Here is a 19,563-nt window from a genome sequence, read left to right as displayed (position 1 = left end):
AACTAAGGACCCACCTCCTTCTGGGAGGCAGCTCCCTGGTGCTGGGGACACTGTCCCCAAGTCACCTTTCCCTCCCTCCTCCACATTAATACAGTCAGCAGCAGAAGGCTGGCTCCTATCCTACAAATACATTTTCATAAAAAACAAAATAACATTCCCTTTTTGACATCTTTGAAAGGAGCAACAAATCGTAACAAACCTATTATCCTGATTAGGTTTTACCAGTGAAAAAGAAGCCATTACAACATCAGCTCATTAGCGGGAAGAACAATCTCCCCATACAGACAAGCATGTCCCTCGGTCATTGGTTAACAGGACTTCTTCAGAAATGGGAGATGCTGAGAAGGAATTATTGTTTAACATCTTAATCCCAGTTTATTTTTAGCCTTGGGTCTGAATTCCCCAAAGCTGGCTGCTAATGCTTCAGCGCTGCTGCACATGAGCAGCTGGTGCCTGGAAAGTCGCCTGCCTGATGCCCAGCAGTCAGCTCTCACGTTGCACTGCGATGCTTTCCACAAACAAAAAGAGAACAGGATTTGTTTTCAATACTCCAAGGTTCTTCTGAAATGCTGATAAAAAAGGATTTGCACGTACCCGGAAAGGTATGGTAGTGACACCAAAATGAACAACATTGGTCTTCTTTCAAGTTTGTTTCTTCAAGACAAGCAGTCACTCATCACTGGTGCATCCCAGTGGAAAAGCTGCAAAAATCTTGCCCTGCCAAGATTGCACGTTGTTAAGTAAAAAGACATAAAAATATTGTATTTGCTAACGTCTTTTCTTCTCACATTTGTGTCAGAATTTGAACTTTTTTTTTAAAGTGCTGCACAATTAAAAAAAAGAAACAAACCCCAGATGTACATTTTCCACTTCTAAAACTGACTAAGAGCATCCACAAGAAAGTACTAGGTTCAGTCACCTCTCCGAAAATTGCATTATCATCAGGAAAATGCATTGTCAGATGGGCTCAAGTAACTCATTTGGAGGCAGCAGTTGCCCCAGCACATGAAGCTTTGGTATCCACGAACACACTCTGACCGGAGCGCTCACCATCTCCCAGCAGCTCACTGCCGTCAGAGCCACTCTCGGACTAAACACTTTGCAGGGCTCTGTTGCGAACAGCACCAGGGAATCGTTTAAGATAAAAAGGGGGAAAAGGAAAGTTTTACGTGAGACCAAATCCTCACCTCAGTTCACTGCAATTCTGCTCTCAAGTGGGCCAGCACCTAGGAACTCCCCAGCATGGGGGTAGCAAGAAGAGGAGGAGGCACCAGGGAACAGAAATTCCTCCACATCAGTACAGAGACAGGTTCCCCACATCAGCAAACCTGTCTGATCCACCAGTGTGACCTCCCAGGTAGGGTTTCTAGTGTTGGCTTCTGAGGGTCCCTACTAAAGAAATAAAGATTTTGCCAAGGGCAGAAAAATCTCATGTGTGAGCTCTCCAAGGGCAACCACCCATCAACTTTGTGCCTGCATCTCAGAGCATTCACTGAAGGCAGTAAAGAGGCATTTACACACTACTTTGGAAATCTGAGCGTTATAATAAGTAATCTACATTAAAAATGTAACACTGGGATCTACATTTCAAATTTCAAAGTGTGCTTGTCTTAGTAACAAACCCAGGTAGCTGACTACAATTTGGCCCCACTCCCATCAAGGCACTTTGCTATTAACTTCAGCAGGGGCAGAGAAATCCTTGCACAGTTAAGGCCCTGACACAGAACTCTTGCTGCTTCTTTAAACAGTAGCCGCACTGCATCATGTTATCTCCCTAAGTAGCTATCCCACTTTAGCTTCCTCAGAGGTCAGCTATTCACCTCTGCTAAGCACATCCGGTAGAGAAAGAAAATTCCTTAATCCTGTTTTGTGTGCTTGCTTTCATATGCACAGCCACAATTCTCCCACATCCAGCCTACGCCATACAGGAAAAAATCCTTGCTTGCCACTACTGCTGTCTTGGCTGTGCAACAGACAGGTGGGGAACTTTGCTGTAACTGGTTCTTAATTCCTATGTGCTATGGCAGAGGTACATAAAATTAACAGATATCAATATTTAAAATGCAAAGCAAGAAACTGCAGGTATTTGCATGTCTACTGAATTATTTCAGGACTGCAATTACTACCTGAGTTCACGGACTCAGAGAAATACAGGAATGAAGAATGTGATTTAAAAACGCCTAAAATTATGTGCCTGTGCATTTACTCAATGAGCTTATTATTTCACTTTGGTGTATTTACTTAAGCCTCCCAGATGAGAATTCTCTCAAAGCTTATCGCAGGATGGATGTTTTCTTCTTGCCTTTGGGCTGACCTGCCCCTCCACAGAAGAGTCTTCCCACAGTCCTAGCACATGCTTACAAAAACAAACCTCTCTACTTTTAGCTCCTTTTAAATGAGGCTTAGCTTCCTGGAAGCCTTGTCCTAGGACAAGGGGTAATGGGATCAAGCTGGAACACAAGAGGTTCCACTTAAATTTGAGAAGAAACTTCTTCTCAGTAAGGGTGACAGACACTGGAACAGGCTGCCCAGGGGGGTTGTGGAGTCTCCTTCGCTGGAGACATTCAAAACCCGCCTGGACATGTTCCTGTCTGATCTCACCTAGGCGTTCCTGCTCCAGCAGGGGGATTGGACTAGATGATCTTTTGAGGTCCCTTCCAATCCCAAACATACTGTGATACTGTGAAGGAGAAGAAAAAAAGAGGCAGCCCCATGATGCTTCCATGCTGTCCATATGCAACCATTAAGGGGAAAGAAAAACCAACCAAACAGAACCCTACCTGTGGTGTGTGATATGAGACCACGAGTATTCACAACTGCACCACCTGGTTTTGTGCTCCACAAGGCTGTCTGGGTGATCGTGGGGCCAGGCAGGTCCTGGCTCGGCTGCCTGGCAAGTTCACCACTGTTTGCCTTTGGAAAACCTGACCAGCCAGAGAGGCTGTTGTAAATAAGAGGCAGATATTTAGGTCACTCCAGGAAAAATGCATAACCACAGCTCCTACCCCAGCACGTTCACAGGTTCTCACAACTGTCAAGTCGAAGCAAGTTCAACTCCCATTCAGAAATACACTGGTGTTGAAGAGGCTTTGTCTGCACCTCCCTTACACAGGCTTACAGAAGAGTGACTACATTTCTTCCCCAAGGTTAAAGGAGAAAGTTGCCTCTGATAAAAGAGACTTAGTTTGCTACACCTGAAAATGAAGTGCAGCAATCCAATCCAAAGTAATTTATCACAGTGTCAATCTTTTTTTCAATATACAAGAATAGTTCTGGATTGATTTTGTTTCTATACAGAAGAAACCCCCTAGACCTACTTTCTTGAATGACATCCTTTGTTTTTTCTTGGACAGAGTACCGACATATAAAACTTAATACTATATGAACAACTTCAACAGAATATTTAGTAAAAGGGAGTAAAAAGTTTAATACTTTTTTTAAAAAGGCAATATCAGAAAGTGCATTAGGAGTAAAATCCAGGTCTTTCCAGTTGTCCAGTCCGCGATATCGCTTACTCATTTTCTCCCGTAACAAAGAGGTGCACATTTTTCTTGGACTGTAGCATTTGAGCTGTGCGATCAATGCCAACCACTGCAGCCAATTTCTGAGCATCATATTTGGAGTAGAGCACAGTACACGTCCAAGTAGCATCCGCTGCACTGTCTGTGGCCTTCATCATATTACAAATCTCACTGTAGAAGTGGGAGTAGGTTGGTAACTCATAGAAAATGAGGTTCCTAATGCCTTTTATAGTATACCTGCAGCAGAAAAAAAAAACAAAAGTAACTCTGTTGCCGATTTTTACAAAGTGTGAATGTTAAAACATCAATCCTACCTCACTACTTCTAATTTCCATCAACTTCAATGCCCAAGAGCTGTAGCTCAGCTCTATAAACCCTGTGTCACGAAGACAAAACTTAACACAGATGTGGATTAAGGGCAGGGGGGGATGGCGGGTCTAATGCTGCCAGGCACTGTGACTTCCTCTGAAGTACAGAACACCACCAAATTCTGCACTATTCAGCCCCTTGGAGTCAGATTTTAAGACAGTGAAGCTTGATCAGGCTGAGCCTCATGAAACTTTTAATGTTTGCCAAAACATTTTCTGATAATAATAAAAAAATTGTGCCACTAGGAAGTTCTAAACAGCTCCAAGTCAGGATGTAGCAAATTTTCCAGGTGGCCTCAGCTTGCTATACTGTGTTACTGAACCAATTACATACCCTCTTCCAGAATTGTATGTAATTATTGTGGCACTGATGAACACAAATAAAAGGCACAATGAATCCCATTTTGCAAGGCTATATCATCCTGTCCTGACATCAGTGGAACTTGGCAGCCCTCACCTTCTCAAATAAAGCCCTGTGCATATCAAAGTGTCAGAGTCTCTGCAAGAGACTGCTGATAATGCGCAAAAATTTTAAAGCAAACTGAAAAGCTCTTACTTCAGTCAAATAAATCCTCAGAAAGATCCAAGAGATTCAAAAAGCAATATAGCCCATCCACAACTAAGGTCAGACTTCCAGAACAGCACACATGCAACTCAAAGGAAAACTTGGTCCACAATTCACCTTTTGTAAAAGTGGAAGCGCTCAGTGAACAATAAAAACTGCTTCTCTCCTTTGAGAAAGAGCCGTCTTGCTCTGCAGACACCAGCCTTTTTAGTGTACTCACAAATGTGAGTAAAGTTCAGATCCTCTTTCTTGAAGTAATTTCGAAGGCGCACATAGTCGAAATATGACGGAACGTAAATGAGCGTGTGTGACATGATGGCATCGCGGTACTCAGGCAAGACTTTGTCGATGAAAAACTGAAACCTGGGTCAAGAAAAGATATACGTTTTAACCAGAGTTAACATTTAGCTTTCCAATACTGATATGACCTCAAACAGGAATATTATCAGATGCAACAGACTACAGAAGATTTTGACTGCATTTTTCCTTATTTAACTTCATAGGATTTTTACATGTGTAGAAGATAAAAGGCAAAGCCTTGGTGCTAGGCAGTCATGGTAGAGATTGGTATTCCTTTGCCAGACTTCATTCTCCTTTAGCAAGAAGTTCAGTGTTCCCCTCCACTTGTGCAGAGCCCAGCCTGCATCTGAAAACTAAGGAAGGCGAACATCTGTGGCATAATCGTATTGTGCTCTGCAGGAAACAGCCTGCTCAACTAAACCTAAAATCGCAATCATTAGGACAGAGCAAAATAGTCTGAAACGGAGTACCTTGTATCTATTACAGAAGTTGAACTTTCAGCTTCTAGCCTCTGAAAAACATGAGGAAGCTGGACCACGACGTGGCTAATGGAGCCAATGATGGGGACATTGCGGACGGCCACCTGCGAGGAGAGAGCAGGATGTTCAGGGAAGCAGCACATCAAAGCCGTGCTCCAGGAGCTTCAGCTCCTAACTCACATCTTCAAGCAGCGCACAAGGCTGTTTTTAAGAAAGCTCAATACAAAACTACATACACGTATACACACGCCAGATCTGTTAAATCTCTATGACCACTGTGTATGCCCTGACCTCCATGTATTTGAGATTAACAACTAAGGTTTTTACTTTTCCTGTTTCTTTCAAAGTAATAGCCGTTTGTGCTTTTTATACAGTTAAGAGGAAAAAGAAAAAAAAGGAAGCAGGCAAACCCTCCATTTAACAACAAAATAAACAAAGCAAGATAACTTGTGTGTGTCAAATTAAGGAAAAACAGCATCTGTTTTCTGATGTGAACCAGCTACACACGAAAGAAAAGGATCAAATAAGTAGTGCCGCAAGAGGGGCCTTCATGTCTTTGGCACAGCATCAGAAATTGTCATTCAGCATCATGAAGATTTAGACTGAAACACTTGGGCGGTGGAAATTACTGGCACACAGTCTTTCTACAACCGAGCTATGGAATTTTTCGACACGCTGGGTTTTCTGTTCCTCTCCCCTCCCTTATGTCAGCACTTAAAAGGCGGCTTTCAGCTCCTACGTGAACTCACCTGCCCCGCGTAATTGCAGCAGTGTTTGTTGAAGACAGAGTTGATCTGGGGATCCTGCAGAGCGCTGAACAGCAGCGTCTGGCGGTAGAACCTGGACCAGTTATTGAGATTCAGCATTCGCACTCGGGAAAAGTCGACCCCGTGAGAATCCAGAGGCAGCAGGTTAATGTGCTTCATCAGGTGCTACACGGAGAGATGGAAACGCATCGTTACTGACTGACACCCCTGCACCCAGACTGCACGAACCTAACTGCAGTGAGAAAGTGGACGGGGATGAGCAAGACAGCACAGAATATAAAACAGCAGTGATCTCCCAGAACGTGACTGTCTGGAAGTTATTAAGCACAGCAAGAGTAATTTACTTGATTTCCTGCCACAGAACTGAAAGCTACCATCTCTTTAGTCAGCAGTAACCTTTGCTTCCAGACTTCTCCCAAGGGGCAAGTATAATGGATTTGTTTGCATTAGAGCCAATGTGCCCAAGGTTTCTGAGCTAAAAGAAGTTCAAGTGCAGTTCCCATCCATTCTGGGACAGTCCGGGTGCATGTGAAGAAATTCACCTCATTTCAGCCTCACCGACTGATGCTTAGGACTGGCATCCCTGCCGCTGCATGGCAGGCCATCGCACCCAAAGGAAAATATAGCAAAAAGGCTCCAGGACTGATTCCTTGGGTACTGTGTAGGCTGACATGCCATTCCTGGGACTCCTCGGGAAATAAGACACATTCTGGGCTCATTCAAAATGTACAGTAACATCAGTGTCAAAATGCATGGTCCAGGTACCTCAAAAGTGTTTCTATGTGGAAAAAGCCCCAAAATCTTTCAACCCTGAAAACTTTTATTAACTAAAAGCCAACAAGCATGGGTACGACTGCATGCGAGCCACAATCCCAGAGCAGTATTTTCATTACACGTACAGGAAAATCTTCATGCTGTTCAGCTTTGGACATGACTAATGGTTAGTGTCCCCACGGTCAGCGGAGACAGGCACCAAGTCCTATTGCTTTCTGGAGGAACCTGAATTAGGCTGTACGGATTCCTCACACGGCTGCAGTCTGACTGAGACACTGGGCAGCCTGACAGCTGGCATATTTTCTCCCAGATGTGATTAAAGGAATCATCATTATCTCATCCTGCAAGATAATTAAAACTGTCCAAAAAACCTTTGATGAAATTTGCCATTAAGGCACCAAATACTAAGACTTATAGAGAACAAGTGCTGAATTCTACCCAAAAGCTGTAGAAAGAATATCTTCGGTATAAGGAAAATATCAGGGTGGAAGGAAGATAAGGAACAAGCCTACATGTCTGGAATCAAGTCAGTAAAAAAATAGCAATACAAAACTAAGTTATCAGACTAGCAAGACACACCACAACACAACAATGAATACGTTCAGAAAACGCACCAGAACATGTTCCCAATTCTGCATCAGGTAAATATCTGCTTGATCAATTATGAGAATTTCTACTGATGATAGAAAATCAAAATCTCTCTTCTTCTCCCCTTCTGCACCAATAACAGTCCTCATACCCAGGGGAGAGGCAATGATGATATCCGATGAGTAAAACGGTGCGTACAGTCTCATACTCTTTTGAAGAATCGCAACCCCTGTCCAACAAAAACCAACAGCATTTTCTTAGTTAAGGTCAATTATCAACTATATTCTTCCAGCAGGCTCTGTCATAGTAACTCCCCACATCTCCCCGCCCTTCACACATACTAATGATTATAGCTGGACAAAACCAATCTGTCTCAAACTCTTCCTTCCATGAAAAGGGCTTACCTACCCCCAGTTTGACAAGCATTTGGCAGATTTTCATGAAGTCTGGCAAACTCTTTCAGTAGTACTTTCTTCCAGATTTTTCATAGCCTAGACATTTTTTAACTGAAACACATTTTTTTGTTATGTTCTGCTAAAAAGGGGGATGTATTTCTGCAGGCTGAAGAACTTAAGGAAAAAAAAAAAGCAGAAATGATTAACTATTCTCTTCTCCCTAAATCCTAGACTTTGGTCTCTGCCATTAGATACCACAGTAACTGTTACCTTAATCCGTCATGAAAAATTCAGTGAGGACCTCTTGACAATAAAGTGCCTTTATTTACAAGGCCACGACAGTTACTCCGAGAACACAAAGGAAAAGGTTGTGTGATGATGACTAAAAGCATAACCAGCCTTGTGGTGGACATGCCAAACTAGTTTATGCACCACTTCTCATGTTAAAGAAAAAAAATAAGTAAGGAATTGAAGGCATTTGTTACCTATGTCGTAACTATGTGGCAACATTGCCAGGACTCTGTTTTCTGATCTTAAAAATCCTGGTCAAGCCACCTGCTACTATCTGCCCAACAAAGGTGTCTCTTCAACTTCTCTCCCTCGCTGTCTGAATCCAGCTCTCATGGGCACAGACGAAGACACTTGCAAGAATTTCACACAGGTATCAACAGGGACCCCTCCTGCTATCTATTTTAACCCAATGATAAAAATGGAAAGAAAAAGAAAGGCACAACTGGTTGAGTTTCCAGGAAGAAGGTATCACTTATCACAGTGTACACACAGTTTAACACCACCAAGTCTTTTTTCTGTTTAAAAATGTGAAGGGGTGGTTTTAGTAAGGCATAACAAGCGTGTTTTAAATTAGATCTTTGTGCAGAAGTAGCAGGGTGTGAGGCACAGTAAGAAAGAGTAATTATTCTGCTTCTATGATTTGCTTCTGCAAGTAACAGCATTGAAAGTATTTCTTCGCACCTAGTACGTGGGTCAAACAGATTGTGATATGGGAAAGGATAGAAAGGAAAATTATTATGCTACTGAAAGTAAGATGCTCTTAGCCACAGAGATACTGAGGAAGGGAGAAAGACTTGAGGGGAACCTGTTCACATCTTCCACTGTATCATCAAATCTCTTGGGACGCCAATTTATCTTTCAAGGGGCAATAATTTCAAAAGCCTCTGATCTGTCAAGTTAAGTTAGAAAAACTGCTCACTCACCATGGCAGCTGCAGAAACTAAGCCACTAGTTAATTCTCTGCATACTGAGTTAAAAAACCATCATGAGATTACAATGTTACGAAATAGTCTCGAATTTGCTGCTTCTCCAACAGTCCTAGTTGCTGGCTACTCCTTTGCTTTTATAAATACCACAGGCACTGTAGAAAACTGCTTTGATTGGTGCTAAGATTTATTTTTGTTCCAACCACTACTGATTACAAGAAACACCGTGAATAGGCTAATTAAACCAAAGAGACTTCTTTTTTAATAACATGAAAGACTTTCCTGCATAATCAAGGCCATCCTCTTTAAAATGAGGTGTGGGCAGTCCTGCTACAATAAAGCAATAATTGCATTTTAAGTGCTTCTGAACTTGATGTGAAAATCATTACTTTTGCATTTTATCTTCCTTTTTAAGTTCTGACAAGGCAAAAAAGATTTTCAGAAAAATCCAAGTTGCCAGTGCAAAGCCAGCACGAATATCACAGAGCCTAGAGTCTCACCAGAAACTTCCAGCACTGATAGCTCCCAGACACTTAGGAAGAACTTGCTACTTCTCAGTTCTTTACAACCTAAACATCATCCGTTCAGTAGGTCATTACCAATTCTGAAGTGGTCATCAATGTTGCCAGCAAAGACGGCTTCATAATCTTCAGGTCTTTTCAGGTTGGGAGGCTTCTCTTCTGGGTCAGAACCAAATTCCCCTTTGAAACGCTTTTTGTTACTTACATCTATTTTTCTTTTGTCATTCACTTCAAGAAGACTGATCAAAATATGCACAATTCGCAAAGCGCATTCCCTGAAGGGCACTATCATCAGTACCTGTGTAGATCAACAGTTACAACACATAAAATATGAACACTCATAGTTAACTGCATGTTAAGAATTTTTCTTTACTTAGATCTGCCCCCGTGGGGCAGACCAACAATCAGAACAAACCAATTCTGACACAGAGCAAAGAGGGAAGATGCGCTGTGGCACAGTGTGCTCATGAGCAGGCACTGGCCAGCAGCTCAGTTTGGTTCCCCATCTAAACCCAGAGTGTGATGACACGGGAACTGAAAATTAAACATGTTCTGTTCTTCCTACCCCTGCAAGCAAGCAAGAGCTCCCACAATACACAAACAAGGCCAACAGCTGGCTCCTGGGTGGGTGGCAATAGCCTCTGCACAGCACTCTGAAATAACCAGGAAAACAACACCAAATCCCAGCTCTGAAACTCTTCTGGTAGTTGGCACCACCAGAGACAGGATAGCCCTAGTTGAATCCCTCCGATTATCAACTCGAGGATGCTGAGAAGCCTTGGTCTGAGGCCATGCTCACTGACTATGATGGGCGGCCTTGACAATGGGACTGGGATTCCCCGAGGTCTCCCAGGTACAGAAAGATCCTTCCATGCAGGCAAGTCCTTACCAGAGCTTAAGGACAAAAAAAAATTCTGGGACATCCCACACTGGGTGACATCCAACACTACCTGCATTAACACTGCAGATCGATGTGGAGGCACCTTTCTGTACAGGTAGGTTTAGAAATGGAAGCAGAAAAAGGTGACATGTCAGTTTGTGGTGATAGGGGGACAACAAAAAAGAAAAGAGCAGTCAGACTCATGGCTCAGCACAGAACCAGGCTGCATGACAAGCCCCTGCTCACTGCTGCTCCCGGGGGACCTGCCCTGCCCACGGCAGACGACTTCCAGACATGATAAAGCATGTGGGAAGAGTTCAGGGAGGGCTACAAAGATGATGAGGGGTCTGGAGCACCTTTCTTATGAGGAGAGACAGAGAGCTGGGTCTGTTCAGCCTGGAGAAGAGAAGGCTGAGAGGGGATCTTATTTTATGTTTATAAATATCACAAGGGAGGGTGTCAAGACAATGGACTAGACTCTTTTCAGTGGTGCCCAACCATAGGATGAGGGGCAATGGGCACAGGCTGACACAGCGGGTTCCATCTAAACATGAGGAGAAACTACTTTACTTTGAGGGTGCCAGAGCACTGGAACAGGCTGCCCAGAGAGGTTGTGGAGTCTCCTTCTCTGGAGCCATTCCAGACCTGCCTGCACACATTCCTGGGTGATCTGCTCTGGGTGAACCTGCTATAGCAGGTGGGTTGGACTAGATGATCTCCAGGGGTCCCTTCCAACCCCAAACATTCTGTGATTCTATGAAAGACCCAGGAACACGTCACCTGTGGGCAGTGACAGAAATACTTCTGGATAAACTACCAGGAGGTTCACACATCCTGACCAGCCACCCAGCGTGGCGATGTGGGAATCCCACTAAGGAAGCTCTTGTACCTTGGGTCTAGTGAGCCCCTGATCCCTGTAGTCATCGCTGTCAGTCCCCGGCTTTTGGTCTCTCCGCTTGGCATTGTTGCTGAGCACCTGGGCATTTGCCTTCAGAACGTGGTTCAAGGCATGCAAGCAGTAAACCTGCCGGATTTCTTCTCCATTTGTTAAAGCATTTCTTTCTGGATAGAACAAGTCCCGGTATGTATTCATGATGCAGAAGAGCTCTCTTTGTAATGGGGTAAAAAAGGGATCATTTGGTTTGTTTGTGGAGGACAGGAACTGCTTATTCACTTTTGGCCAAGTGGATTCTAAAGGCTTGTGGAGATAAAGCTGTTTCACATCAATTTCTTTGTCTGCTTTCAATGTTTTATGTTTCTCCAAAGTGGAAGAAAAAGTTAGTTGACCCAGCCTTGGCCACTGAAAAAAAAAAAACCAACCCAAAATGAGTCATATGTACCAAGCTTAGTATACTTAAAAGCACATCACCACAGCTGCAGCCTAATCAAGTTAATGAAATTTGAGAGATTATCTTTTCATCGCACAAGTTGAAACCTTCTTTTCAATACGTGATATCTTCCTTAGAGCCTACCAGGGTAAATAAACTTGTGGTCAGTAGATCTGGAGGTATTTTGCAGTGATGTCTCTATAACTGTCCTCATTTTACAGATAAAATTACCGAAGAAGAGGAAGGAAGTCACTGCTGTCTAACCCATTTAGCACGTAAGTGGCACAAACCTGGGACAAGATGAGAATCCTGGACTCTATGCTTATAAATCAGCTGCACTGAGGTATGTACTTTGTTTAAAGATTAAAACAAAACCCCACTAGGGACTAATCCAAGTTGCAAATTAGTTGCTAAATACAATCTTGTTGGAGTCTCTGATTTCAAGGGCAAAAGCTACCAGTGTAGTAGGGAAAAACTCTAAGCCTTCTGCTATGCAAGTTGTCCCTATCTATCTCCGTAAAGTAGCTACACCAAGTTAGGCAAAGATACATCACACACTGTTTCAGGTGGCACCAGTATTTTTGGCCACCATATTAAAAAAAAAATAAAAAATCACAGCTTTCTCTCTGACTAACCATTGGATATCTTCCAATGAATGTCACCCAGCATATGGCTGACCAGAATGCAAGGCAACCCTCCAAAACAAAATCAGCTGTGAAAAAGTTAGGAAGCAAAGGTTTGTCTAAAAATGAATATTTTGAAAAACAATATTCTCTCTCAAGCAATGAAGTGGTTTTCTGCTATTGTAATTCACCTATTATTTCCAGTATTAACAATATGAGTATTAAATTCCCCCTTACCAGCTGTTAACTGCACAGAGACACAGGCATCTCATGGCCACCTCACCACTGAGCTGCAGAGCACAGCCCTGGCATCCTGCTGTACCACTCAGAAACCAGTCCTAGTTCTACCCTGTGTCAAGAGTACTAGACCTGTGGTTTCAGGACTGCAGATCCAACTCTAAAGCTACAGTTTTCAGATGTGTCACCACATGCCTACTTAACAGCGGACTTTGCATTTCAGCTCTTGCTCAGCACTAGGTGAAGAAAACACTTCAGCAACAACATATTGATAAAATAGTGACAATTCTGGTTCAACAGCTAATAATAACAATTATGAAACTACTTCACTTATATTAAAAAAGAGCTATTCCGATCCAGGCATCTTTAGGAAGTCTGGATGGCTACAGAACACTGTTACCTTGCTCTGACTCGAAGTTTTAGGAAGCGTAGATATTTTTTCTACTTCTTTTTCTTGGAGTTCTTTGTCCATGTGTTGTTTAAATGGATCTGTTTATAACAACAACAAAAAAATATCCTGAGAACTATTTTAGCTAATACTGGAATCAAGTTTCAGGTTTGCAAATGAGACAAACAGTTTCCATGCTGGTCAGAATCAGTTAAAAGGAGTTATTTCAAAGCACTTGGAGATGAGAGAAAGGATGTCAAATTCTCTCAAGAACACCGAGAACAGATTTGACAGATTGCTTTTAAAAAAAAGAAGCAGCAGCACTTATGGAAGTACTAGAACTTTCAATCACAAAACAAATGTTGGACAGGAAAGGAATACATAGCAGAAAACACTGTGGCAATTTTCTGCCTTAAGCTCTGACACATCCATCCCTTGCAGGTGAAACCAGCTGTCAACAGTAAAGACTGAAGTGAACTTACTGCCCTTCTTAAATTTATAAGCAGTTCTGCCCAGGGCTTTGCATCTTTGGCCGGTGATATGAATACAGTTTGTCAAAAAGCAGAGAAAGATTAGGTGGGTTTTGGGGAAATGAGGCAAAGGTTGCCTGAAGTGAGAAAAAGTCTCATTTATCTAACCGCCACTTCTTTTAGGAAAGGACAGAGAGGAAATAAACTGTAAAACCATATTATATTCAATGACATTGCCATGCACAAATCACATGCAAAGCTTATTTTGAAAACTAAGCCCTGTACATTGCTTGCAGCACAGCAGCACCCACTGCATAAAGAAAACTAATTAGAGAACACTAGTGCTTGCCAAAGGATATCTATCCTGCATACAAGTTAGTCAGGCAAAAGTTGGGACATTTGCTAATTACGACACTGCGAGAGCATCTTCCCAGCAATGCAAATGAACACGATACCACTGAACTGTAATACAAGTTCTCTCTTGAGTTTTACTTATTCCAATCTTTGTCAAAGTAGATGCAATAATATGAAGCACTGTCAAGATTCTATTGACCCCAGCACCAGAGTAAACATCCATCCCCTTTCTGCTATCTTGTTTTCTTATAAATAGCCTATAAACACTTCTTATAAATAGAGCCTATAAAGCCACTTCCGAGCTACAGGAACCCACTGAAAAGTAGCACATCATTTACAGGTTGAACAAAGCTGTTAGGGTACTTAGCACGCAGTTGGAGAGCTACAGTTCTCATCAGAATGCAACACCAACAGCATCACATTCTCGTGGTAACAAGAATGAGCTGTTTCTTCTATCACATGGCCCTTTGATGCTTCCACGCATTTCATGTGTCAGCTAGGCTGTCTCCCAGATCTAATGTCAGCTGCTGCTCCAAAATGACAAGCCAGGATCACTAGGGATGCTACAAACTTATTTTTCTTTCCCAAACGATGCCATCTGATATTAAAACCACAGAGCACAAAATATGAATAGTTCTGCCAAGTGCCAGCGTGCGGCATATCCCTGGAAGATCACACACTCAGGCACGCAGTTACTTGTACTACACATGGTGGGACGACTCCAGCACTGGGTGCGATCTGAGCTCCATCAGCGCGCTGCGGCATTGAGATCCTGGGCTGCACCCTTCAAAGATACCACACAGATGCTCCACTGGTGCCTCATGCCTTCCTGATCTTGGTGCAGTCAGACCCCTGTGCATAACCTTCAAAATGCAGAGAGCACCGAGCATTTGTCTAAATTACTGCAGCTGCTTCAAGCTTCCCAGAATCTCACCTCTAACTCCACTGAGTTGTGAAGGATGCCCTCACAGGTCAGCTTTGTGATTACCTCTTGTGCTGTCTGTGCCAAGAATATCTTCCACAGTCAAGTGCTGGCATCCAGGGCCCTTCATATTACTTTTTAAACTACTATTAAACCAACAGAACAAGACAGCCCCCTCCATGCGCATTTACGGTTCCTGATATTTCAAGCTTTATTGGTCATAACAGAAATGAGGCACAAATCCCAGCGCACAGGGGCTACAGAGAACAAATGGTTCAGCTACGTGTCTGCATTGGCGTTAAGTGTCCCTTAGGTAACCAGCTCACATGCGGGCAATACAATGAATAATGTAGCGGAAAAATGCAGAAGCTATATAGCATATCATTAGAGTGTTTGACAATTTACACATGTTTACGGGTACTCCTCTAGAGGCAGATCACTACACACAAACATACTGTGTTTTACCTTCTGAAAAGGCTTGTGAAGAATTGCTGTCTCTCTGATCTGCACTGCAATCTCCACTCTCCTCTTCCATGAAATTGGTTTCCAAGCTAAATTCAGATTCGTGTTTCACATCAGTAAACTCCTCACTTACTCCACGACTTGTGTCACAAGAGGTGTCTGCGCCATCAGCCTGCTCCTGACCCAGCGGCTGCTCTGCTGTGTCTGTAGCTGTGACTTGTGAGAGAGAGAAATGGGTTATATTCTCCTGGAAAAGTTACTGTCTGTAGCTAGCTCTTGCTAGCTAAGTGGTTCCCTCTGAGTTACCATTTTTTTTTCTCCCAATTCTCTACACATAAGATAAAAGTGGGCTTTGTATTCTACAGTAAAGACAACTTCTGGCTAGCATGTCAAATGTTACGTAATACAAAACATGTGTTACCCCAGAGCAAATTAGAGAAACAACCTATTTGAGGAATCTAAGTTTTAGTTTCCAAAGACCCCAAATAATGGAAAATAAGAAAAAGTTGCCTCCTCTCTCCCAGAATTTCTTTGCAGACTTCATGAATGAGGATGCCTCGTCATAAGAGAGGAGGTTTCCTTCCGATCTACATATTCTTTCCTCTTGCTGCGAGGCAAACCTTCCCCTCCTCTCGGTGGCAGCAGCCAAGCCAGATGCTGTGTGCGAGAACAGCTTGCGTCTCCCATGAGTGGGTGAGAACCCCTGGTGTGCTGCTCCATGTGGATTTCCTCTGTGCTGCCGCACAAACAACATCTGAGGAAGCAGCAGCAGGCTGTCTGCCGGAAAATGAGCACAGCTACCCTCTCCCCTGCTAAATCCTTCAGCAGCTGCTGCTCCCACCCACACAGAGGCAACAGTCTCCAAGCCAGAAGAGCACCCAGCCAACAAGCCAGTCTGCACCAGGATCCTGGCTAAAAATACAAGTTATTTGAACCTTCTAACTGAAACAACATTTACCAAAGCATGGGAAAAGACAAACTACCTTCTTCCCGACCTGGTACATCATTCTTATCTTCTTCACCTCCATCTCCTTCTCCGGTTTCCTGGGACCCTTCGCTGTCCATTTCTGTCTCACTTTCCTCAGCTTCTTCTGACTCACTTTCATCTTCCTCTTCCTCACTCTCAGACTCAGGAGAGGTCTTCAGGGTAGCCAGGAGCTTATGATACACAGAGACCTGGTCCACTTCAGTCTCTGAATCACTTTCTGCACTCGATTTATCAGAATTCTCAGACTGAAAGTGAAAACATGAGTGTAACAGCAACAACAACAACACTCTATAACAACACTCTATTCAGCAGCAGGTAAATACCCTCATCTCGACTTCCCATGTTATATTTTCCCTCTCCCATCCTACCCTTAAGCAGATGCAATGGAATTTTTAAAAAATCACCATTTTATGCAAATAGTTATGTCTGGCCTCCTTCTTTCAGATTTTAAAAGCACCTTGGCAGACTTAGGGTGAAGTGCCTTGTTCTGCAGTGATCTGACTTAGAGCATCATGAAATTTGGTAGTTTCAGTCTCAGCTGAGTGAGAACATTTGATCTCCACAGACAAGGCATTTATTGAACTGGCACTCGATTTTCCTAAGAAAACCACACACAGAGCAAGAATTGTAGAAGGGCGCACATACAAGGGATAGAGCACACTGAAAATGTTTCTGGCTTTCAAGAAGGTAAATGAAATAGCCATCAGTTGACAAGAGTCCACTGGGGAGTCAGTCAGGTTTGGCTCAGCTGTAAAGCTCAAAGCTTCAAACAAGCCAGACTCGGAGCCAGTTCTGCCCTGGGCTCACACAAACCAACAACAGTGTGACAGGTTATAGCCAGAATTATAGTGAAACCAGGAGTACAAGCACAGCACCATTTCCTTCTTTCTTAGTTCCTTTCAACTCAAAAAGGGAAAATTAGTAAATATTATATTAATGCACAAAATTGCTAATGGAAACAAATGAAGCAGAATAATTAATTTTTCCAGACTGAAACTTTGAAGTCTTTTATTGATCTGACGATAATGGAGGTTACCAAATCCTGACTCGAAGAAAAGCACTGGCAACCTGAAGCAGAAAAATGAACATTAACGTATTTCTTCATTCAATAGAGAATGGAACATCTCTTAACTCGTGCAACACTAAGTTTTATAATTTTTTATAATTTTAATAATTAACATTATTAAAACAGCGTGAAGTGCAATTTACTTTTCACTGTGACTAAGCAATATGCAAAAAACCTCAAGAACAGCTATATTATTTCCTGCTGCTTCTGCCCTCTCATGGTATTATAGTTTTGAGTGAAACGCTGTGGAGAACAACTCAGAGCCACACAAAAATCACATTCATTTTTTTTTCCTCCTGAATGCAGGTTTTCTAAACGGAACAACTGGATCAGCCAGAATAACTTGGTAATGTGAAATGCTAAGTGTTTCACTTCACTGAGCTACACAAAGGTGAAAGTAAGGAAGAAATAAAAGTATATTACCAGTTCACAGATTTGAGTTGCTTCTGGTCTTCCAGAAACCCTGAAAAGAAAGCACTGAAAATTCTTACTCTGTCAATGATGTTATACCAAGGATGAAACAGATGATGGGGAGAAGGAACTGATGAGTCATGTGAGTCTTAGAGAAGTTAAAGGAAAGCTTAAAACCAAAGCATCACATACTTCTTCCTAAGAAAATAGACTTAGCACTTACCTTGTGAGGTAACCCCCTCAGGTGACGCTGTACTCTGTATGCGAAACTGAAGTGCTCAAGCACTATAACTGAGCAAGAAGTTAAATGTTTTAAAGTAAAATCTGGCTTTAGTTAGAATATGAGGTGTTAAAAGGAATCTAACTACAAGGGTTGCTTGTGCAAAGGTAACCAGAGCACGATCCTGCCTCTAGCACTAAATATTAATCTGCGAAGTGGGAAGAAGGACACATAATCCAGGAAAAACAGCATTAATTAACCGCTGTTGGGACTACAATTCTGCAGACAAGACACCGTACGAGCTGGGCTTAAGCTAACCTCAGCTCCTTCAAAGAGATGCAGAGCCTTGAGCAGGTGAGAGCGTCACTGCACAGGGTGAGGCACAGACCAGAGCTCTGCCTTCCACCCCAGCGATACCCGCCAGGAGGGTCCCAGGGTACACACAAATAACAGACCTTAGCACTATTTCCCTGCTATGAAAGGCACGTAATGTTAAACTGAACAAGTGACCTGACGGTGCCTTCCTTGCACGTTTCGAAGAGTTTACAGCAGCCCCAAGTCACAGAGCGTTCGGACTAAGCAGCTCACTCCTCGCGAGTGTACAGGGGCGTCCAGAAGGAGGGTGCCCTTTTTGGCAGAGGGGCACTCCGCACCAACCACGGGTCTCGCCACAGATCTGCAGTGCTGCACTTGCACGGCCTCGGCCAGACCAGAGCGAGCTGTGGAAGGAACAGGAGCTCAGACACGCCGTGGGACGGACCCAGGGCCAGAACAGGAGCCCAGCTGACACCCCCCGGCTCTGCCACTGCTCGAGAAGACTTTACGACATTCGTTACAAGCAAATCTGAGCTCGGATTTTCTGCTTTCCTCGGTTCTTTCGAGATTTCAGGCTCGGGGGCGGCAGCCGCAGCTCCCCTTCGCCCCTCGGGCACTACGAGAGAGCGCACCCCTTGTGCAGGCCGGGCGTCGGGCCTGGAGCCCCGGAGCAGCCGCGGTTCCCCGGCTGCCGCGGGGAAGGCACGGCCTGCCGAGGGGCTCGGGGCTCCCGCCCGCCGCGACACTCACTTGTCGTAGAACGGGTGCTCCTCCCCGAACTCCCGCAGGTGCTTCTTCTGCCGCTTGGTCAGGCTGCGCAGCAGCTCCCGCCCGCCCCGCCGCTTCCCCATGCCGCCGCCACCGCCGCCCGCCCACGTGGGGCGCTCCACGCCGCTTTACGGCACGCTCGTAGCGCCGCTGTCGCGCTGCCGTGCGGCAGGACCGCGCCGGGCCCGGCTCCCAGCGCCCCCGGCGGTGTCCGCACCCGGCGGTGTCCGCATCCCGGCGCTTCCCGGTGATGCCCGGGCAGCGCGTCGCGCCTCCGGCAGGTGGTTTCAGCCGCGTCTGGGGAAGGCGGGGCTGTGGGTCATGGCTGGAAGCTGCAGCCCGCGATGTTCTCGGCAAACCCGAGGTCTGCAGAGCGCCCCGCTCCGCCGCTCCCGTTCCCCGAGCTCCCGGCGCTGCTGCGCCCTCGGGCTCCCCGTAAATCCCCGCAGGACAAAGGGGCTGTGGCCACAGTCCCACGCTGCGGGTGGGTGCCAAGGAAGTACAGATGTGGGGGGTCGCAGAAGGGATTTTGCCTTTCCCTTTGCTCTACATTGACTACAACTGGAAGCTATTTTATATTCTTGGGATAGTATTTTTCTTGCATACATTTGGGGCATCAGCGCAAGCCAGAACTCC

The 19,563-nt window shown here is 44.3% G+C and overlaps 1 protein-coding gene across 2 annotated transcripts; it reads right to left on the bottom strand.

Annotated features, from left to right (window-relative positions):
* Positions 1-3,419: 3,419 nt before the first annotated feature.
* UTP25 (UTP25 small subunit processome component) lies at positions 3,420-19,018 on the bottom strand. 2 transcript variants are annotated; one of them, XM_080342558.1, is made up of 12 exons: positions 18,910-19,018; positions 17,637-17,676; positions 16,143-16,392; positions 15,163-15,375; positions 12,964-13,052; positions 11,265-11,675; positions 9,574-9,793; positions 7,389-7,591; positions 5,983-6,165; positions 5,225-5,337; positions 4,572-4,817; positions 3,420-3,758 (listed from the first exon to the last, which is right to left on the bottom strand). In XM_080342558.1, the coding sequence occupies exons 1-12, from the start codon at positions 19,008-19,010 to the stop codon at positions 3,512-3,514; spliced, it is 2,316 nt and encodes a 771-aa protein (XP_080198684.1). In that variant the 5' UTR covers positions 19,011-19,018; the 3' UTR covers positions 3,420-3,511. The 2 variants fall into 2 exon arrangements, with proteins under 2 accessions (XP_080198684.1, XP_080198685.1); XM_080342559.1 differs by having other exon boundaries at positions 16,182-16,392.
* Between the last annotated feature and the right edge of the window lie 545 nt (positions 19,019-19,563).

This window comes from Nesoenas mayeri (genome assembly GCF_963082525.1).
Source record: "Nesoenas mayeri genome assembly, chromosome: 3".
In the NCBI taxonomy this organism is placed as follows: domain Eukaryota; kingdom Metazoa; phylum Chordata; class Aves; order Columbiformes; family Columbidae; genus Nesoenas; species Nesoenas mayeri.
Note: the sequence above shows the minus strand (reverse complement) of the source record. Positions and strands in the feature narration are given on the sequence as shown.